This window comes from Cupressus sempervirens, chromosome 5, assembly GCF_028749045.1.
Source record: "Cupressus sempervirens isolate cs-2001-9-10 chromosome 5, ASM2874904v1, whole genome shotgun sequence".
NCBI classification, from domain to species: Eukaryota; Viridiplantae; Streptophyta; class Pinopsida; order Cupressales; family Cupressaceae; genus Cupressus; species Cupressus sempervirens.
In genome coordinates this window covers 376,942,770-376,966,568 of record NC_143122.1, presented here as the reverse complement: position 1 = coordinate 376,966,568, position 23,799 = coordinate 376,942,770, and the positions used below count along the sequence as shown (strand labels likewise).

At 37.9% G+C, this 23,799-nt stretch overlaps 1 protein-coding gene and 1 long non-coding RNA gene across 2 annotated transcripts; both read right to left on the bottom strand.

Annotated features, from left to right (window-relative positions):
• Window positions 1-5,104: 5,104 nt before the first annotated feature.
• Window positions 5,105-5,867, bottom strand: LOC149556340 (uncharacterized). Its single transcript, XR_016364674.1, has 2 exons — window positions 5,727-5,867; window positions 5,105-5,613 (listed from the first exon to the last, which is right to left on the bottom strand). It is a non-coding gene; the product is annotated as an uncharacterized LOC149556340 (long non-coding RNA).
• Window positions 5,868-6,011: 144 nt separating this feature from the next.
• LOC149556339 (pentatricopeptide repeat-containing protein At2g13420, mitochondrial-like) lies at window positions 6,012-7,928 on the bottom strand. Its single transcript, XM_089830605.1, has one exon. The coding sequence runs from the start codon at window positions 7,804-7,806 to the stop codon at window positions 6,115-6,117; it is 1,692 nt and encodes a 563-aa protein (XP_089686731.1). The 5' UTR covers window positions 7,807-7,928; the 3' UTR covers window positions 6,012-6,114.
• Window positions 7,929-23,799: the final 15,871 nt, after the last annotated feature.

Sequence of the window (23,799 nt, the reverse complement as noted above, 5' to 3'; positions counted from 1 at the left end):
TATTCCAACTCAGTTCATCTACTATAACTGTTCTCACAGATGTTGCAAGAACATTCACAAAGTATGATGCTACAGGAAGGAACTTACAACTTCTACTTGCAATACTAAAAATGCGTGGAAATAAATCTATACTATCCTAATCTAATCCACCTCCCAAGTGGGCCCCCTTCGTTGGCTTCAACTAAACTACTAACACAGGATAGAAGCCAAAACTATTTCATTACATTTCAGAAATTCATTACATGGAAACAATACATAGAATTGTAAAAACAACTCACTGCAAAAGTTAACAGTTTGTTTTCATAAACTTTCTCCTTCTAACTAAACTAACACACTTGGTCCAATCCCTATATATAGAAGATCGACGCTTATTCCAAAACAGAAAAGTAAACAACCTAGCTATAAACCCGCAAGAGAGAAAGAAGGAAAATAACAGCTTAAGGTGGGAAGAAGAGATAATGGCTCAAGGTGGGAATAATAAAGTCTAAACAATAGCTTGCCATAATAATGAATGTAGAGAATGCAATAAGCCTTCATAGCTCCTCCATACTCGCAGTCGTGTCCTTTGGTACCGTTATGATTTTTCTCCACCGTGGCTAAACCTTAATGTTCTTTTCTCCTTGAATGCTATTGGATGTCTTCAACATTCATCTTTGAATTCTTCCAATCATCTTCAGCTTCATTGCTAACAAGTTAGTTATAATGCAGAGATAATTGCAAATAAGCATTTTCAAATTAAATTCAAATATAAGAACACACATTTTGATAATTATATGAAATATTGCATCATATATATGATATGAGATACTATCTACCCATAGGTTAATCATTGGTTTAGGTAAACATAAGTTCACAAATGTATTGATGAAAATGAAATAGAGTATTAACTAAGTGTTTAAAAACTATCATAAAATAGAGGCAATAATTAGCACCACTCATGTTAGTCCTGGAGGAATCCCTATCAATCAAAACTCTTATATATTGCCTTTTGTTTGTCTTCTATGTGTTTCCAAACCATCTCCTTTACCAACTTACCTTAATGTTCCACTTTCCTAATCCAAAACTCCACCTACTTATCATAATATCGCACCTTCTTCACAATGAAACATGTCCAATGTCAATTTATCCATTGAAGCCACTATCAACAACCTAGTCAAATCCTTTTGTGTTTTAGGAAGGCTTCTCCATATAAAGATTTTAAAGTAGCTAAAAGGTACAAGGTGACATTCAATAGACTCTTACTCGAAGATGAATTGCAATGTACAATCACAAGTAAGTTCAATGATTTAGTGCACTCAAATGGTCAAAGTATTAAGGCTTTTCACAATAGATTTTAAAAGATGCCCGTAGTTAGAAGTACTTCCATGGGCAATTCTTCCAACACCCACAATCAAAATTTTATCACAAGTAATTTTTTTCATTTAAAAAGTTGTATTCATAGTTTTGATTATTATCATAATGTATAACTTTAATTGTGTACTTTGTCTTCGTAGAGTGCTAGTTCATTTGTATCTAAGAAGAGTCGGAGCACACATTCTTTCATCCACTAGGTAAAGTGCAATGAATTGCATTCAAAATAAGTACATAACTTAGTACATGTAGATTTCAACTTGTGTCTCCCTTCACATAGACAACATTAGGAAGAAAAGACAAAATTGTGGTATATAAAGGTAGAGCATTCTAACTTAGATACTTCCACTTCCCAACATATAGTTGGGGAGCCTAAAAGCGAACACACTCTTAGTGCAATTGTGGTTCATCTAATGTTCCTACATAATCTAGTGTTAATGATGATTTTGAAAATCCAATTGATGATTAAAGTTAAAAACTAATTGTTGAATTTGAATTATTATTTTAATAATGAACTTTAAGTTTGAACAACAAATATTTATCATGGATTATTTTAACTTATGACATTCAAGATTGTAGTAGTTTTATTGTTTATATAATATTATGTGATTTGTATTTATTTTTTGGTATGAACAAGCCCAAACCCTCCAAATAATTTAGCCAAATCCACGAACCAAAACTCACAAACCAAACCCCAAACTAATAACCAAAACAAATAGTAGGAAATGAATATTTTTCATAGTAATAGCATGTTCAACTGTCAATGGATGTATTCACTATGTGTATGCAAGAGTAATCATCCTAATCCCCAAGGTAAAATATTGTGCAAATTCTAGGCAAATATTTAAGGAATTCATACTCCTTGAATATGGCTTTTGAGCATATCATTAATCTAAGCTTAACCCTAGATTCACTAAGTGTATGAGTATAAGGTAGCATTTTTTGAGTAATTACCACTTATCAATGAAAGCATTAATTACCACTTATCAATGAAAGCATCTTCTAAATTCCAAAAAATAAAAAAAACAATATTATATTGTCTTAAAATGGAAGCACCTCATTTTGACGTCGTTTAGCCCTCCTTAGTGTGGTTTTAGTCTCTCCTCTAATCTTTATCATACTTCTAGATCATCTCTAGCCTTCCGGTGTGGTCCTTTAGGTGTTGCATTATCACCTTTTTGGCCATAACTTTTGGCAAGACCATTACCTCCCAATAATTTTTGCATTTCCTCCAAGGCCTTTGTGCACTTGTTCTATGTTCTTTCCTAGGAACAAGTCAACCTCTTCCCTGGCAATTTGGGTTCACAAGGCCCGAAGTGCCTCGGATTTTCCAACTAATTTATTTTACTCCCACATCATCTTGCCTCATTTTCCCGCCCAAAACTAGTATAAAAGGAGGCTCAGGATCTTCATATTCACATCCATCAATTCATAAACAAGCTCAAGGTGTTCAAGCAAGCATCTGCAAGCATTTCCTTCTTAGCATCAAGCTTCTTCCTTCAAAGTAGTAGTGGAATTTAGCTTCAAATGAGAAGATTTATCATTCAAAATTCTTCAAGTTCTTATCTCCTTCATCGTGGCATGTCGCGTACATTCTCATACATGAGGTTTTGACTTCTTTGATTTCTTTTTGGTTTCTTTTGAGTCAAAGCTATTACATTTGCATACTTGATCACATATCAAATTCAATTACATCTACAAAGGTAATTATATCTTTTATTTGATATATTCAATCTTACTACATGTTAGCATTTCCTTTCACATTTACATTTCAATTAAAGGTTGACTCCTAAGTCCAGGGCTTGACCAAGGCGAGCCCTCATCAAACCAAAAACAAAAATTCAAATTTACTGTGTGCAGGGACAAGATAGCAAATTTTTTATTGGAGATTTGGTAATTACTTTCGGAAAATTTCTAAATAAAATCTAGGTCAACCTAGTTACAAAGCCCTGCTAAGACAGTGACCTAACAGAACATGTTTCAAAATGCTTTTCCACCAAGTCGACATGTTCCAAAGACCTCAGCAAAAAAGTTTGTTTATGGATTCTTCTAGGTTTTCAATTTCATTCAAGGATTTGTGGTCAAATTTTCAGTAACAAATCCAGTTCCGCACTTTTCAGAGCAAAAAGTCATCTCTCTCCACACATCTCAAGATGAGTCTTTTATCTTTCATTTCAATTTATAGTTTGAGCATAATTTCATATCTTATTCGAGTTGTTTGCATACATTTGACATCTAGATGTACATTACATATCTTACTTTATCAATTAGTCCAAATTGCATTTACATTTACACATCTCACTCATGGGACAAAGAGCATTTATTTGCATCATATTCTTTTTAGTAATTCAAATTAAGCATTGGCATCCCTTCCTCTATTTCGGTCTTGCTAATCTAATTCGAATTGAAAAGGGATTGTGCTTGGAAATCATCCTTCTCCCATATACATATTTAATGCTTTAGCGTGAAAAATGAAGGCCTTTACCCTATCAAGCGCTTCCCTTTTTCCACTAAACAAATACAACATATTATGCAACATGATCATCTATGGCACAACTCTCCTATTATCACTACAATTTCTAAGTTTTTCATATTTTCTCCCTATCATGGCTGATAGGTTGGTGCTCCTGACCTGCAAAGCAAAGAATTGATTCTAATTATAGATATAAATGGCTGGCTGCCATTTGATCATCCCAATGCAACCTCGGAGGTGTGGCAAGAACTGGAAATCACCTGCTGCATAGATAAGGGATTCAGACCACAGCTACCCCATATGGATTTCTGAGACCAGCAAAAAGGTAAAGAAAGGAAATAAAAAATGTAGAAATCTTGTACTTACCACACTAAGGAAAATATGTTTTGCTTATCATTTCTCATCTACAGGCCAGTATAATTTAGAGCCTAACATATATTTTAGATTAGCCCGTGGGTGATATGTCATGGAGCTACCAGGGAAATACACAATAAATATATAAAATCCACATATCTGAGTATAAAATAAGACTAATAAGATATAGAAGTACATGAAAGAACAGGTTATGAAAGAACAGGTTATAATAGATTTTCTATATGCATTTCAAGAGGCGTATTTGATGGGATATGTTCCATCAGTAATAGATTGTATCTTCTAGTGGCAACTTTTAATAATTGGTTGAGATTAATTAGGTCCATAACACAAAGCATTGAAACCTATGGATCAAGCATATAGTTACGCCCTAAATTGGCGTGTCTATGGGTGTATGTACAAAGTTGTAGATTTGCACATTGTCATTTCCGAGTTTCAAACCTGAGAATTAGCATGCAGTCTAATTAAATGGATATTAGTTCTGCAAGCCAGTCAATCACAGTTTTTAAAATAAAAACATACAGCCAAAAAGCATCCCTCACTTAAAAATGCATTTGCAACAGAATCTCCTACTGAAAATGAGAAAATAAATCAAATTTGAAGGTAGCTGCAAGACATTGCAACTGTGTGGGGGGGCATGTAGCTTTTGTGACAAGTAACTCCTTAGCGAAACTAAATCATTTTCAAAGCTAGAAATCAGGAAAAGTTAAATTTTCTAGCATCCTGTGATGTTTCAAAAGTTAAGCACGTTTGACAGGCAATTCATTTTGTAGCATTAAGTAATCAAAATGTCTAGGGAAGTATTGTACTCCCCATCTGATTTATAAGTAGAAGAGACTTGTTTCCAGATTATTAACAACCCCCAAAATATACAAGTATATTCTACTTCAAAAACTAAGTGAATTTGAGGAAAGAAATAAAAAAATTGTACATTTGGCAATAAATTACATCAATTTGAAGTTTTTGAAAATCTCAGATGATATTCAAAATCAATTTGGTTTTACCTTCACTTAACAAGCTTGATTAATTTATTTGTAAAATTATAGTCACGCCCCCCCTCCCAATCTCCCTACAATACAAGAAATCCAGGAAATTTGCTCCTTCCAAAAACACATCACCTCATCCGTGAAAGTCAGGGAAGCACGCGCACTTAGGGTCTCATTTCAGCCATGAGCATTAAAATTGCCATAAGCTTAGATAGGAGGTTCTGACTGGAATGTTCGGTGTTGCAGGCCTTAATCAAACTATCATAATTCTGTCACATTTGAAACAGCTATGAAGATAATAACAAAATCATAATCAATATTCTAATGAATATTTAGCCTGTTACTCATGGTGAGGGAACTTGGTGAAATACACTTTTTCTGACCAGCTAATTATATTGTAGGCTTCCACAATTCCCACATGACCATTGATCGCTGCACCCAATTTCCAAGAGGAATCAAGAATTATTAATACATTTTCTTGAATTCTTTAGCCCAGAAAAGTGCAAATGAACTAGAATATGGATTAGTTATAATAATAGTAATACCTGCAACACAAAACAACTGCAGAATACATGTTTCACAAGTGACTGCATATCTTGATGCATAGCTTTGATATGCTAATACCCTTTTTATTCTCTTCAGCATCTTCTCCATTCAAAGAAGGTGTTCAACACTCAGTATATGGAACTCAACATGTAGTGATGCCAAACGTAGAAATCAAAGACTAATTTGTGTAGAAACCCACAGAATACGAGATCAAAAATTGGGTCACTAGATAGATCAGAAGTTTAAAATCCTATGCTCATACCAAAAACAATGGACCAATAAAATTTGCACAAGAATAGTAAATTTGGAGTGTATTATACTTTGTCAGCTTACTGTGAGATGTCTTCCCATCAAAAGAGGGATCGATCTCCTTAACAACATTCCTCATTATCTTTGGTAAGGCTTCAAGTGGTAGCCGTCGAATTCTTCTTTAAACTTTTTTGACTCTTCAGCAAGTTTGGTCTTTAGCCTTCTCCACGAACGCAGTTGATCTGATTGGATCAATCCTTTATACAGTGTTTCAAAAGTGACAGTCTGAGGAAGAAGTCCCTTCTCAATCATCTGCACAAAATACAAACAGGCGTCTCTCCATCTAGCCTTTTCAATCAAACTATGAATTAATAGTGTATAGGAATCAAGATCAGGGCCATTCCCCTTCTCATGCATGTCATTCCATATATCAAAGACAACATCCATACGATCCAATCTACAAAACATACGGAGCAAGATGTGATAGGTTTGATTTGTTGGTTTCCCAGACAAGGGTGCTTCTTGCATTTTCTTGTACAATTCTAGGGCATTATCAACATCATTACGACCTCCGAACACCTTGAGAAAACAATTGTAAGTGATAGCAGATGGGTAAACTCCATTTTGTACCATCTCATCAAGCAATATATAAGCCTCATTCATTCTGCCAAGGATGCAAAGACACTTGATAACACAAGTATACGTTACAACATTCGGGCTGCAACAGTTTTCTTTCATCTCATTCAACAATCTAAAGCATTCTTCAGCCTTCAACGCTCTACCATACGCATGCATTAGTATAGAATAAGTCATTACGTCAGGGACAAATCCTCTGCTCTTCATTTGAACTAAAAGATTTTCAGCTGCGTTCTTAATTTGACAGAATCTGGACTCCAATAACTTGTTCTTCCCACAGATGTCTTCGAGAAATACATTGTAAGTGACCACACTGGGTTCACAGCCCTGATTAATCATCTCATTCAAAAGTTTGTTGGCAATTTCAGACTTGTTACGCTTGCACCACCCATAGATAAGAATGTTATAGGTTTTAGTATCAGGTTTAAATTGGGCTTTTCTTTTATTGAACAATTGTGTTGCCACCCTAGAAAACCCATACTTACAGAGCGTGTCAAGCAGCATTTTGAAGTCCTCACTACAAGGTTCCCTCTCCAAAAAACTCTCCATGTCATCAAAAGCCCTGATCGCCTGCCTGACCATGCCGGCAGCGACATACCGTCTGATCAGAATCGAAAATGACTTCACACCCACCTGGGGGAAAATCTGGCCCATTTCGATGATAAGTTGCCATGCCACATCAAATTGCCTAACCTTTCCCAGCATGTCAATCATCACATTGTACGCACTAACACTATGATGATAACCCACCTGTTCTTTAGCCCAGACGAAAAACCCTAAAGCAACTTTGGATGCATTTCGCAACCTCAACCTTAGTAGAACCTGATATACTATATCTGCGTTTATGTGTATGCCATTTAATTGCAAAGCCCCTTCCATTACATGAAAAGGGTTATGCTGATCCATCAAAATCCTACATATCGTCTCGGCGTCCTTTGACTCCAACATGCCCGAGATGGAGGGTTTTCCCTCATCCAGGGTTTTATCTGGCGAAGTGATATAAGAGCAAAAACGGCATTGCACACATACTGGAGTAGAGTTTAATATGGTCATTGTATTGAGCGCTACAGAGTAATTAGCATTAAATGACTTGGGGAAAAGATGCTTAGCTGAGAACTCACGAGGATTAATTTTGTGGGTGGTTTTCTGAAGCTTTTGCAGTGCTGTCTTCAATGCAGAACTCCCCATTGCCATTGCAGGGATTATGGCGCATCCATGTCGAATGAATTCTTAGAACAAAATTTGAATAAATTGATGAGCGTAATATATCCTTCTAAAATCGCCCACCAATTCACTCGAAATGCCCCACCGAAAATAATATATGATATGATATGATAGATTTTAATGACGTCCACGAGACTAAAGTAGTCTATGGGACCCATGCAATCGCCCTCCCGAGTCAAGAGCCAAACTAGTCAGTTGCAAAGTTTTGGTTAACTTGTCTCTTCTTCTCTGAATTTTGATAATCAAATCCGTTGTTCTCTTCACTTGATCTTCCTCAAATAAATAGTTGAAGTCCTTGTTCTGCAGAATTTTTGTATAATCAGGTCTGATGTTGTTGTAAGCCAAGCATTCCATGACAAAGTGTTGCTCTGTCTCCACTGTTCCCATACTGCAGAATAAACATGTTCTGTCTGCCCACTCTTCCTTTGGAACTTGCCATCTACCAGTTTCACATCGCAGCTGATGTGAACTAGTTCTAATTTGTGCCATAAACATTTTTGCTTTCCAGTTAATAGGTGCCCTTATATAAGTCTTTTCATCATGACTAGAAGTGGGATTAAATTCTTTAATGTAATAAGATTTTTTCCTCCCTATGTGTCTTGTCCACAGAATATTGCGAAATTTTTCATTGACAAACTTTTTTATTTCTTTAATGTTATCCGGGCAAGCTTGGATGTTGATATCCCATTTTTGCATCCATTTGTCATTTTGTTTCATCCATGTGCTTTTCTGCCTCACAAGTTTTTCCTCTATTACCAACTTGGGCCAACGATGTGTTTCTAGACCTTGGGTTTTCTTTAAATAGCTTAGCATTCGGATCAATGCGACGGCTTCTAATGGAAAGGAACCCACCTCCGCCAAAAGGATTTCATACAGAATTGTGGTCTTGACTTTAAGATTGCATGTGATAAAGTGTTTTTGAATTCTTTCTACTTGCCGCCATTTCTGTTTGGACATACTACCGCCCCACACTTCACATCCGTATAGAATAACCGGAGTGACCAGCAAACCAAACAGAGTTTTCATGGTCGTCCAATCCCATAATTCTGTGTTCCTGCACTTGTTTTGTAAAGAGTATAACGCCTTCCAGCCCCCTTGGATCCTTTTCGATCTACAAGTATCCCAGTTGAGTTTGTTATGAAAATCGATGCCCAAGTATTTGTACTCTTCCACAATCTCAAGGGGGTTATTTTCAAATAGAAACTTGTCTTGTATGCCCCTATTCTTCTTTAGTGAGAAGATCATAATTTTGGTTTTGCTAATGTTAACTTGCATTCCTACATCATGACAAAAAAATTCTAGTGCTTTCAAGTGCTCTTTCAAACCTTTAACTGTTCTAGCAAGAATTATGAGATCATCTGCATATAAGAGCAATCTTATCATGAAGTGGGCCAGCTACACCCCCTCACCATTGGTCTTGTTTATCCACTCTTCTAACTTGTCAATATAGAGCCCGAATAGTGTTGGAGAAAGCGGACACCCTTGCTTAACCCCGATGTTGCTGTCAAAATCTTCTGATATCCCTTCTGTCGTTCTGATTTTAGCTTTGACCTGCTCATATAATCTGTAAACTGCTGACCTAAGTTCTTTAGGGACATCCAGCTCTACCATTCTATCCCATAGTTTATTACGTGGCACTGTGTCGAAAGCTTTTTTAAAGTCCACAAAACAACAAAAAGCCTCGTTCCTCGGAGTCTCTCAAACTTTCTCTATCAAATGCCCGAGAGTGATGTCGTGATCTATAGTAGAGTGTTTCGGTCTAAAGCCTGCTTGCTCTTTTGCACGTTTGCCTTCTGTTTCAGCCCAGCTGCTGATTTTTTGTTCTACCAAACTACCAAATAACTTGCCAAATAGTGGATTGATCATGATGGTTCGGTAATTAGAAGGATTGTTTATATCTTCACTTTTGTGGAGTGGGATCACCACACTTATAGTCCATGTTACAGGGAAACCTTCTCTATTGACACTGTTGAAAATCTTAGTGATGTGTGGTGTGAGGATTTCAGCACCCCATTTTAAGTATTCCACTTGTAGCCCATCTATATCTTGCGCTTTACCAGCAGCTAACCTCCTAATGCCTTGAATAATATCATTTTCACTGAATAACTCCCCTGTAGTCTCTGTTTCCATGGTACTATGCTCTCTTAGGTCACATTCGTAGAGAGTCTTGGCATATTCCAGCCATTTGGTTCCTGTTATGTTATTCACTATCTGAGTTTTTCTCTACTGAAGCTCTTTCCAAAATTTTCTGGGGTTGCTTTTACCAAGATTAATCAACTCTATTCTTCTCTTGTTCACATACTCTTCTTTCTTCTTTTTAATCAGTTGATCATACTCTTTTCTACTTTCTTTGTTCATGTTCTTTTTCCAATTCCTTTTTGCCATTTTGCACTCCTCATCAAACCAAGGATTGGCCGGAAAAGTGTTCTTGGCTTCTTTTGTGGCCCTAGATCTTTTACACTCCTCCAATGCTTTAATGATAGTAAGAACAAGATTATCCTTGTCCATGAAATGTTGTTTTTCAGACTCTAGATGGTTTCTCGGAACCCTAGACAGCCGCAAAAGAGAGTCTTGAAAAGTATCATGGTTTTCTTGTGTCATTAAAACTTTGCCAGTCGAAATCATCTTCCTCTTCTGTAAAAGTTTTGGAACAATATGTTGATCTTTAAAGTGAGTAATCACCCTTATCAAGATGGGGTTATGATCAAATTTTAACTCTATGGGGCAATCTTCTATCTCAAAGTTAATTATCTTTGCGACATAGTCTTGCGAGCATATAACATAATCAACAACAATTTGTCCATTATGTCTTTTGCATGTGATGCCTCCTGATTTAGGCCACTTTTCCATACCATTGCATATAACCATGTTGTATAGGCAGCATAAGCCTAGTAATTCAACACCAAAATGATTAATCTTTCCCATGCTATCCTGTGAAGATCTTTGGAAGCGTTTTGGAAAATAGCCAATTCAACACAGCGCTCCAATAAGCCATTGCTAGCTGCAGTATCGATATTTTCACACTAATTCAGTCAGGAGAACAAATTGAAGAGGTCAAGTTATTGACTCAAGTAGTAAGAGGACAAACAACCATATCAAGTGAGTTTATCGAAAAAAATAAGGCAAATGACAGAAAATGATAAGGCCATGAATATCATGATTAAAGAACTAAAAGACCACCGACAAAATGACAACACAAAAGAACTAGTACGAGGCTTCCTTAAAGATCAGTAAGAATGGTATGGAGCAATTCAACAAACAAAGATCAGTAAGAATGGTATGGAGCATTCCAACAAACTCCATGGATTAAAAAGTGGACCGATGATCATAGCGTTAGTCATGTAAGAGTTGCTTTGAAGAACATATTGGACAAAAATATGACTTTGAAAATAAGAAATAAGAGATTTATCCAAGGCACATACATATTTTGATGAAAATCTGATCATGATTCAATAAGAGGAAAGAACATAATGGGCAAAAGTAAAGGCAACAAGGGATAGTGGAAGGCTTGGTGATAGGGAGGTCTTGAACCTAGAGGCCTTTCTTTTGGACTCTCCTAAGGCCACTATCCTAGCCTTCTTAGGGCTCCCTCAATGACCCTATACAAGAGGAATCCTTCTCTTAATTCCCCTTCTCTACTAGACCTCTCTTACCTAGTTGTGTCTTCAACTACTCTACCCTTGCTTCTTGAACTCAACTTGCTAAGTTCAACCTCTAACACACCATGGCCATGATCACCTCAGAAAAGGATGGTAGGGCTTACATTTTGACCATTTCAACTATTTTTGGCATCAACTTATTCATATCCTTCATGGTTTTACAAATGATCTCTTCAAATCCTTGGAAATAGGGTTAGTAGCCTTGTATGCCTAATTAGGCCTCCTAACTGAGTTTTTGGGCAATAACTCTGAAACTTATCAAACAAGGCTCCAAACAAACTACCATTTTGGGTACCCTTTTCAAAGCACTGAAAGATTTTTAGGCTTTTGGCTCTCCAAACTGTCCATGCAACCCCTTCCTAGAAATAGGCCTAAATTAAAGGGTTTCAAGCTTGTTTGTGTTGTAGTGACTTCAAAGGTTTCAAGCAACTCACAAAAAGATTCACTTTGACATATCCTCTTACACATTGGTTCTTTACACATCCCTCTACACCTCCATGGTCTTGGATTGCTTATGTTAATCCATTAAACCCTCCATCCTTTCATTATCATCACCAAATCTTCTAGTCGGATACAACCAGATTCGCCTAGGGCTTAGTAGTAAAAATAGCAAGCCTGCAAACCATAAATCCAAATTTCATATGTACACTATTTTCAATGTGCCCTAGCATATCCCAGGTGGTCGTACTGATCCCACCGTGGGATTTCAAACTAGAGTCATTATTAGACCTTCTACCTGTATGGACTAGTGACCAGTCACAGAGGGAGTAATTTATTTTCATCAAGAAAAACAAAAGTTTTATACCTATAATTGCACACCAAGAAAGTACATTCAATACCATATCTAACCATGCAAAGAAAGTTCTCAAGTCAATTCATTAACACGTAGATGCTCGAGTTGCAATATGACTATGTGTGCATAAAAATTAATAGGTTTTGTTATGCAACTCAATATGTATAAACTTCCAACCCTGATCTCAAACCATGGATGGTCTTAAATACCTTCTTATTGTGTGCTCCAACTATTGGAACCGTCCTACAACCACTTCTTGCCATACTTGCATATCTTGTCAAAATGTTATCATGACAACATTGAAAAGTTACAATGTTGTCAATGACAACTTTAACAACTTTTCTACACTTCAACACTTTTTCAACTCGTATACTATCCAAATGAGTGTAGATTGCTCATGTAAGCTCATCTAAGCCTATTTAACTAATGTAGGAGCATCCTATGGTAGTTGGCAATCCTACATGTTTGAGTGTTTTGACCTTGGAGTTAGGGGACTTGGTCAAAGAAAGATGTGTGGCTCGGTCATTACTGATTAGTTTGGATGCAGTGTTAACCAAGGTGCTCAGTTGGAGTAGCATTACTTGGTCATTTCCTACTGGTACTTAGTTGGTGAAGGTACTCGACGTACATAGGGAGCTCGACTTATACTGCATGATTCTGTTGTGGTATTGATCGGGTAGCTCAGTCAATGAAGGGAATCAGTCACTTATGGAGGACTCGACACATACTGGTGCTCAGTCAATGAAGGAGCTTGGTTATGTTTCATGGATTTTTTGATACTTGGCAGTGATTTTCTGGTGCTCGGTCATGTCTTGGCTTCTGTTTTTCCCAAGTTGTTTGTGTTTAGTTTCTAGTGTGAGTCGACCTTGGCATTTAATTTGGTTGTATTTAATTTTTGTTGTAAGCTGAATTGTGGCTTAAATGTCCATTTAATGCAAAGGTTTATTTAATTTGTAACATACTAGGCCAACCTGTGGATTGGTTGGGTATAAGTAGGGGTTCTTGTGGAGTCTTTAGTCATGATCATCCAGCTTGGAGAAGCGAATGTGCCAGAGGAGCGAACTTTGAAGAACTAGTAGCTAAGGCATGGGAAACAAGGAGATTGTTTGCTGGGCAGCTTGCAAGCACAAGTTTAGACTTTCTTGGAGGTTTCTAGCAGAGTGTGGATCTAAACTAGTTAGTGTTTGGGTTGGATCTTGAGGGATCTTACAGACCTTTTTTTTTGTAATTGCTATCGTATTTGGCCAAAACTTGGAAGGCCTTACAATTGGGCACATTGCATGTAAACAATTATTTTATGAATAAAGAGTTGTAATTGGTATCATATTTTGCATTGTTATATTGTTTCTGATGTGTGGTTATTTGTTGGGGGCTAGGAAATCTCCTTTGGGGATTCTCCTACCTTGCATTGCATCATAAACCCACTTCCACACTATTACACTCATTTCAAGGCCATTTTGACTTTCTGGCCTATTCTTGCACCACTTGACAACTTTTGACATTTTTTGTCATATATTGGAAACCTATTTCTCACACTTCTCTATTAACCCCTAAAAGACACTAACACACCCTTGCGGCTTTTTTTGAGTCCTTATTCATCAGAGACTTGGCTAAGGTCACTACAAGCCACAAAAAAAAATATCTTAGGGTTTAGCCTAGAACCCTAGGTGCTCCTGCACCATTCTCACCCTACAACAAACAAGTTAAGTTATCCTTGGGGATAATAAGTCAAGATTGCTGCCCAACTTCTTGAACTCACTCTTTGCTACCCAAGTAGCCTGTAATTTAGGTTGTTGCTTTCATTGGATAAGATGCTCTATGTAGATACCATGCCTTGTCTTCTTCTTGACTGATGAGTCAAGTTTTTGGAATGTTTTGTTTATGATTTTTGAAGTACAAACTTGCATATCTTATGGTTTTTATGGTTTTTCATGAACATGATACAATCTTTTATGTTTATAAATTTCAACTATATGTAGAAGTTGTGAAAACCAACTTCACAGATCCTCAAGAACACCTACATGCAAATATCCTGCAATGAAGAGAAACCAGAAAATGGAAAAAGCAGAGCTTAGAAGTTCTCAAGAATGTGAGAGCGAAAAAAATGTATTCTAAGTTATGAAAACAAAATACAAAAGTTCAACCTTTTAAGGTGAATGAAACCCTAAAGGAAAGAAAGCTAGGTTTGCGCATTATAATCAATATAAGATATTAATTATAGGCACCTAAGAGAGCTAAAGCACCTAGAGTAATAAATAACTTGCTCTAACACCCCCCCTTAAGTGAAGCTTAGGAGGAAGCTAACCTAGCAAAGCTATGAAAGCAAGAAAATGGGTCCCGACAACAAGGCCTAATCAAGTACCCAAAACAAGGAAATCTCTATAAACCAGAGACAAAGGAGAAAACCTAGTGGGAAAAACCCCTCTCCAAAAAGAGACAGAACAAACATGTTGAAAAAAAATATGAAGGAAGGAAGGCCTCAAGAAGACCCCCCAAGGACAACTTCTGTAATCCCAAGCATAGACCGCAGCTGAAGATAGTGAGGCAATGCAAATGACTTGGTGAAGATGTCAGTAACCTGTGCATCAGTGGAAATGTACTCCAAAGAGAGAACACCATCCTGGATCAGATGACGAATGAAATGCATATGAAGCTCAATGTGTTTATTGTGTTGATGCTCCATCGGGTTGCAGCAAAATGTGAATAGCACTTTGATTATCGCACCACAGAACAGTGGGACGATCAGGAGGAAAACCAAACTCAGTCATCAACTGTCGAAGCCATAAAATCTCCTGAATAGCACGCATTGCGGCTCGATACTCAGCCTCTGTATATGAAAGTATGTGAGCCTGTTGCTTCTTGCACGACCATGTGATAGGACTAGAGCCAAGACAGAAAATAAAGCCAGAAGTAGACTTTCGATCATCGACATCATTGGCCCAATCCGAATCTATGTAGCCAACAATGTGAGGAGTCCCTACTGTGTAATGAATTCCATACATCAAGGTGCCCTAAATGTATCTCAAAATACGCTTGGTAGCTTGCCAATGACTCTCATGAGGATCATGTGAGAACCAAGAGACAAGATCCACTACAAAGGAGAGATCAGGACGAGTGTGTGTCAGGTACAACAAGCTGCCAACCAACTGCCGATACAATGTTGGATCCACTGAAGGTGAAGTGCAAGAGGTAGACAAAGTAACACCCGACTGAAAAGGTGTAGGAGTAGGCTTGCAATCAAGCATGTCAAAGCGTCAAAGCATGTCAAGAGCATACTTCTGCTGGTAAACAAAGATTTCAGCAGGGGACGGAACAATCTGGAGACCAAGAAAATAGTGGCAGGCCAAGATCAGTCATCTCAAATTGTTCCATCAATGCTCTTTGAACATCCTTAATCATAGAGGACGAGCTACCTATGAGAAGAAGATCATCAACATATAGCACAAGGATCAAAGCCTCAGCCTCAAGACGCTGAATGTAAACTGTAGGATCAAAATGGCAATGGATAAAGCCTGTATAAAGCATAAAAGAGTCCATCTTCTCATACCAAGCCCGAGGGACCTGTTTGAGACCATACAATGAGCGTCGAAGTCTGCAAACCAAGGTGGAATCCTGCACAAATCCCTGAGGCTGCTCCATGTAAATCTCCTTAGTAAGATCATCATGCAAGAATGCACTCCTCACATCCATCTGAAAAATGGGCCATCCTTGTGAAGCTGCGAGGGATAAGACAAGGTGAATAGAGTTCATCTTGGCGGCAGGGGCAAATGTCTCAGTGTAATCAATACCCTCAACCTGTGAGAAAACCTTCGCAACAAGATGAGCCTTGCACTTATCAATGGAACCATCAACAACAAACTTAGTACGATACAACTATTTGCATCACACAACCTTTCTTCCCTTAGGAAGAGAACAAAGATCCCAAGTATGATTCTTCATCAAAGAAGAATACTCCTCCTCCATTGCATTGTCCCACTCAGGATGTCCTGTCGCTACTACAAAGGTCTGAGGGTCATCACAAATAGCATGAATGAGAAGACTAGAACCCGCAGTATGTGAACAGGTGAGACATGAAGTGGTAGGGTCACTAGCTAGTGATCCTGTAGCCTCAACTGTAGCTCAAGCCCATTTAGGCATCTAGGGAGCATCCTGTGGTGGAGGTAAATGGGGATCAACATGATCATCATCCTCATCATCTAGAAAAGAGACTGGAAAGGATGAGGGAGTGGTGGTAAGTGAAGTAGACTCTGGAGGCAGGGTATCTACTGCAGGAAAGTGCTCATCAAACTGAACATCCTGTCGAAATAGGACCTCTCTAGAATCAAGATCAAACAACTTGTAGGCCTTAACATCCTTGCAGTAGCCAACAAAAATGAGGTGTTGGCTCTTCCACTCCATTGCTCTCCTCTAAGCATCAGGTATAAATGCCCATGCTTCACTACCAAAAACTCAGAATGAAGATACATCAGGCTTGACATGAGACCAAGCCTCCTAAGGAGTCATATTTCGAACTGCCTTGTGAGGCATCTGATTCTAAATGTAGTTGGCACAATTGACTGCCTCTACCCAAAAACACAAATCCATGGACCTAGACTGAATCATACAATTAGCCATCTCCCGAAGGGTTCTATTCTTCCTCTCGGCCTCACCATTTTGCTGAGGGGTGTAAGGCACTGAAAACTGATGTTGAAGACCATGTTCAGAGCAAGAATCCCTGAAAGCTTGGTTCACATACTCCCCCCCATTATCTGTGCGTATCTGCCGAATAGAAAGACTAGACTTCTTCTCAACAAATGTCTTGAAGACTTGAAATGAATCAAAGACATCAGACTTGTACTTCAAAAAGTACACCCATGCACATTTGGAGAAGTCATCAAGGAAAGTAAGCACGTATCTGGCACTTGAAAAGGAGTGGGAAATGACATGAGGTCACTATGAATCAACTCGAGTGGTGCCAAAGCACGAGTGGCTCGTCCATGTGGAAAAGGATCCCTATGTTGTTTGCTAAGAGCACAACCCTAACAAACACCATTTGTACAGGAAATTTGGGGAAGCCCAAGAACAAGTGCCTGTATGCTCATCTGCTAAAGATATCTATAATTGACATGGTCAAAGCGCTCATGCCAAAGTCTTCTTACTAAATCTACATGTGCAACAAGACATGAACCTATGTCATCAAAAGACTCAAATCCATCAAATATGTAGAGGCGAGATGCAAAATCAACACTTTCAGTAGCCACAATCATCTCAGAATCATGTAAGTCCTGGATAAACACATCATGTGGTGAGAACTCAACTGTCTTACCAGAGCCAGAGTGGCAAATCTGATATATAGACAATAGGTTCGTTGAAATGTTAGGGACAAGAAGCACATCCTGAAGAGAGCCCCCAGCTAATGCAACAAAACCAAAACCCATGAAGGAAAGATGTGATGAGTTCCCAATAGCAATCTGGGTAGTAGGACAAGGGGCAAGTGAGGTGACCAACTGCTGAGTGTTTGTCATATGGTGAGAGGCACCGAAATCAAGAATCCAAGTAGGCCCAGAAGTCATAGCTCATGCAGTAAGAGCGTGACCTTTCCCTGTAGGGGGGGATGTAGACTTAGGAGCTGAAATGTGATGCTCCTACATGGCTTCCTCTAAAGCCTCCAAATGTTTCCAACACCTAGAAATGGGATGTCCATCCTTTCCACAAAAACTACAGGTCTCAATTGATTTCTTCTTAGTCCCTGAGGTAGACTCAGTAGACTTCAAAGCAGATTTACCCTTGGAAGGGTTAGCTGGAGGTTTGGCATCAGTTTTTGGTGCATCTTTCTTCAATTTGGCTTTCTATTTTGGTTTCCCCTGAGAAGTCTAAGCAACCAATGCTTGGTTGGAAGAGCCAAAGGCATCCACCTGTTGGATCTTAGCTTGTTCCCGTGTCAACCAATCTCAAAATGTCTCAAATGAAGGCATCTGATGTTTGTTACCCAAGGCATCCATGGTGGAGTAGAAAGTGGAAGAAAAGATCTGATACTATCCTCGCAATTTTGAGAGTATCAAAAAAATACACTCATCATCAATTTTGTTTTTACCACATCCTTGCAAGACTATACACAAAGATTTGAGCTTTATCAAGAAGTCTTCAATAGTGGGAAAGCTGGTTGGCGTCAAAGAAGTCAACTCTACATTAAGTTGTAGTGCCCAAAATTCATTCACTATGCTAAAGAATGTGTGGATTTTGGTCCAAATAGCCAGTGGAGTGGTCAAACCATCCAAATGAAATAGTAGACTATCGGAGATGTTCAGTGCAATCAGTCCCATGGCTTCATCCATTTTGTTTCTGTGCTAAAGAACCTCAAAAGAGCGCTACAAAAAAAGTTGGTTTGCATCTAGGTAGGACCATAAGCCTCTTGACATGAGAAGCCTGGTTATCTGTGTCTTCTAGGTGTGATAGTTGTGCAGCGTGAGCCAGATCATAGAAGAATCAAACATTGAGAGAAAGAAAAGACGGAAGTAGAAGGGTTTGATTTTGAAGCAAATTACAGAATAGAAAATTCTCCCCTCCACAATGAATAAAAATATCTCCCAAAACCAAAGCAACAACTATGGAAAAACACAAAATTTGAGAAAAGAACCTAGAATTTGGATGCAGAGAAGAGGAAAATAGAAGCCTCTACTTCAATACCAATTTTGGAAGCTCAAAAAAGCTCAAAAGCAAATGAAACTAGCACCATTATCTCTATCTCTGAGTTAGCTTTTCAACACTTCTTTCGGATCGCAAAAATACGCCCGTATGCTCAAGTTATGAGCAAAAAATCGACTACAGGTCCAGAAAAAGAGCTCTTTGGAAAATTATAGAGATGGGCTTAAATTTGATGCCCGTATGACTGTCACAGGCCATTGTCGAGAAAAAAATCTAGTTGTCTGGAAATGACATCAGCGATCGAATAGTGATGTCATCATGTCAAGAAGTGACGTCAACAGTTGCCGAAAAATGTCACCGTGAAGTGACGTCAGTAGTCAGTTTCTAACGTCAGTAGAATGAATGCTGACATCAGCCGATGATTTTTTTGCGGTAGCACCGCTGGTGGAGGTGGCACCCAGGAGGAGAACCCAGTAGCGCCCTTTGGCTGAGGCGAAGCGGAGGCAAAGCCTAGGCGGCTGGCTGGTGGCGACGGGGCGCTGGCTGCGCCACTAGTGCTGTGCCAGCTGCGGCTGAGTGTAGGTCAGGCGCGGGGGGCACTCTGGTGGTTGCGGGGTGGCGTCGGGGTGGCCAATGGGCAGAGCGCCCAAAATCAACAAATTCTTTTTTTAAACGTGTCCGTACGGCCTCCCAGAGGGCTAAAAAAATTTCCCAGACACTCAGAGGCCAAAAACAACAAGTTTTTAATGTATTTTGACTGCAAATGGCCTTCTGGATCTAATGGCAGCATCCATTTGAGCCCAAAGTGCCCCAAAAAATTTCCCTTCACCCTTTTGAAGAAAAAAACTCCAAAAAAGCTGGGGTTTCTTACTAGCAAATCGTGGCTTCAAAAATCTTTAGACGAGGAAGTAGTAGGTCCACTCTGATACCATGTCGAAGTTGTGAAAACCAACTTCACAGATCCTCAAGAACACCTGCATGCAAATATCCTGCAATGAAGAGAAACCAGAAAACAAAAAAAGCAGAGCTTAGTGTAGACACCTAAAAACCTTTAGAAAATAAAGTATTTTTATTTTCTGAAAAAGTCCTGATGACATCATCATTTATTAATTAATTATTTATTTAATTTATTTATTTATTTTTATGCCATTAAATCTCTTTATCTTAATTAAAAATATTTAATTAAGGAATCCCTCCCAAAAATGTTTAAATCTTATTTAAACATTATTTCCTTATTTATTAATTATTTAATTAATAAATTGACCAAAAAACCCAAAACAAATAAAAAATTTATTTTTTGTCCAAAACTTGGCCAATTTCCTTAAGACCACTAACCTCTTCCAAAATCTTCTAATCCTTCTTTAATTTTAATTAAAGGCTAATCCCATCATTTTCTACCCCTAATCTCAACTCAAAATATTTAATTAAGATTAAATATTAATCCTCATGTTTATTAAAAAAGTTTTAATAAATATCTCCTCAACCCAAACCCTTGAAATAAATAAAACTTTATTTATTTCATAAAATCTTATCCTAGGAAGTTCTAGACTCTTCTAGAAAGTCTTCATCCTCATCCAAAGCCTAGACTCTTCTAGAAGATGTCTTTAACCCTAATCCTAATCCCCTCCTAACCTTGTCACATTCCTTAAACATGGGTTAAGACTTGCTAACTCAAGCCAAAGTTAACAAATATCTCCTCCTTCATCCACCCTCATTAATTGCAATCCACTTGCCATCCACTTGCCTAGTCCTAAGCCATCTCTAACCCTTCCTCTAATCATTTTTTACAACCCTAAGCAAGCTTAAAACCTCCCTAAATCCTCAAATTCAAATTTCATGGTATCTCTCACAAATATCTTCAACCAAAAAACTTTATAAAGCCCACAAAGTCATAAATATTCTTACAAAGGACTTATGAAGGGTCTTTATGAAGATTTTATCCCTTGAGCCTCCTTTGTTGACTCATCCTTCCCCTTTCCTCCATCCTCTCACCATGTGACATGTGTCACTCCTTGATTGGTTGTAAGGAAGCACAATCCATGTGCTCTCCTCTCATGCAATCTAAGCCCTCCATGAGCTTTTTCCCATCCTTGCATCTTAGCCCTCAATCTCTCAAGCCTCTTACCTATAAATTGGATCCTTCCCCTTTGCAAAATAACACAATCCATGAAGTAAAGTTATAATGCTATTTTGAGATCCAAATCCATACTAAAGCCATCTATCCACACCAAAAATCCACAATCATCCATTGAAGCCTTTGGAAGCATATTGAGCATACATCCTATCCATTTAGATAAAGCCATTCAACAAGAGAGCTTCTCATTGAGAGAGCCCATTAATGACTCATATTTTCAATTGAGAGCTCATCTTAGTCTATCTTGAAGTTTATGAATTTTGTTTAGTTTGTAGAAGCTTTATTTAAATTTGGTTTCTATTAGCATACTAACATTGCTCATATACATTTTGGCACGCCCGGTGGGACCCCGCATGGGTCATCTTCATTAGCTTTTTTAGTCAAGTTTTGTATGTCATTTGCTAATTTTGGCTAATTTTGCTTGTTTTTCTGATTGGTAGGATTGTATAAATTGGTTTTGTAGGTCCACATGAGCATGAAGAAGACAAAGGAACTCATAGTCTATCTCATAGTATTTGCAAATTTTTCAAGCTTATAGGTGGACAAAGCACTTGTAATTCTTCTTCCTCTTCTTGTCTATATTCTTCTTATTCCATCTACTTCTTCTTCTTCTTCTTGTGGGAGATCTTGGCCATTTTTTTCAAGGAAGCAAAATCATACACACTTCTTTTTAGTGCTTAAAATGAACTCCCAAATCATACTTAAATCCATTAAAAATTTTAAAAATTGCAAAAAAAATAAAATCTTTTAACAAGTGAAACTAAACCAATCCAATCATTTGCATCCTTGCAACATCAAAGTTTTAGATGCATTCATGCAAAGTTAGGAACACTTCATTTTTGGAAATTTAAAAAGAACTTCAAGTTTCCATTTCAAAAGGTTCAAAATCAACACTAAGTGCACACTAAAATCTAAATCAAACTCAAAGCATTAATCAAGAATAAAATGAACCTCATTTGAAAATATTTTAAAGTTCTTTTAAAAATCTCATGAAAACTAAGAGTCCTAAAACTTTTTTTATTTGTTCCAAACAAATGTCTTGTTGCAAAATCTTGAATGTTTCTTAAGTTTTTCATGCATCAAAACAATCTAGGAATATCATTTTTGGGCTTAAAACATGCAAACTAGAACACAAAATCTTGAATGAAGACCAAAGTCCAAAGAGTCATTTTCACTTTTGAGTCCAAAACAATCTTGAATGATCTAAGGTTAAAACAAAGCACTTCAAAGTTCTTAAAACAACACACAAAATCTCAATCTTGAATGCTCAAAGGAAAAAACTTGAATGTTTAATCACTTGTCTTTGAATGCATGTTGCTAAAATCACTCTTGAGTGCCATGGATTAAAATCAAGTTTGTTTTTTTATGAATGCATGATTAAAACAACAAATCCAATCTTGAATGCCATAGATCAAATAATCATCTTTTGGGGCATAAAAAGAATCCACATTTTTGAAATCTTCTAAGTTATAAAAACTAATAAAGACGCTTTGAGTAAGTTTGTCGTTGGACTCACCCTCTTTAATCACCCATCAATTTAACCATTGGTTGCAATCTCAGTGCCATCTATGGGGATGGGTCTACCTAAGAGAGTGTTAAGTGCTCCACAAAGATCAAACTCCACTCACTTGGGTCTTTAGTGGTTTTTCTAAGTTAGAAAATTCCTTGAATGTGCATTAATCTCGCTCACACTTCATTTGGGCATAAAAATTGGACAAATCTTGACGTGGAGGGCCTCCGAGCGTGCGCTTGGCAATCGAGTTTCACACATCTTTGTTTTGGGCTTAAAACAAACTCACACTCAATCTTGAATTCCTAACAATCAATGAACATTGCATGGTTTGGACGCATTTTCAATGACGCTCGCATTTCTTATGTCGACGATCTCTCGACTTTCATTATGTTGACGATGTTGTCAAATTGGAATGAACATTGTATGCCATAATCACAAGTGTCTTCAATCATAGCTTACAAAATCTAAATCATCAATTGGAATAAACGTGTGTCTTTTAAAGCCCAAGATCATGTATGTGGTGTTGTTTTACACTTTTTAGGAGGCCTGCTTGGGGATTTCATCACCCCTTGGGATGACCTCAACTCCAGCGTTCCAGCGGAGTATAAAAATCGGGAGGTGAATCCAAAGAAACCTCTCTTGGAATCAAGATTTTGTCACTCGGGCTAAGCCTCAAAGAACTTTATACCCTTGAGAAGTGAAAGAGGAGAAGTGGGTTACCGCTCCTCTCGGCTGTGTGACATCTTTTTGGTTTCATCTACGGATTTGGGCCTCACGTACCTTGCGTATATCGAGGACTCCCTAGCTATAACAAATTTCATCCTTGTAGAAAGCTTCCTAGGATGTTGGTGTGTTTGACGTGCTTGCTCCAAAATTTTGTTTGCTTGTTTGTTCATAGCTTTTGAATGAATGTTTGCCAACTTTGGTCAAAATCCCAAAAAAGCAGAAATCTCCCAGCTCAAGGCATACTTAGCATAGTCACTGCCTCATTAGAAAATCATCCAAGCTCCCCCGTTGCAACCGAATCTATCTAGTTCCTTGCTTTAGAACAATCCCAAATCCAAAGTCCATCCAAATCATCCCCCCCCAGCTAGCTAGCAACCCAATCCAAAATCACACCCAAACCTTTAGAGATTTGTTGTCATTCTGCTAGAATTTGCTATCCAATCAATCCTACCAATCAACCAATCTCACCAAGGTTATCCCTCTGACAGAGCATTGTCTAGGGTAACCCAGCTTT

What these genes read in the sequence shown, in the direction of transcription:
- LOC149556339 (XM_089830605.1), bottom strand. Translation starts at nt 7,806, where the DNA reads ATGGCAATGGGGAGTTCTGCATTGAAGACAGCACTGCAAAAGCTTCAG.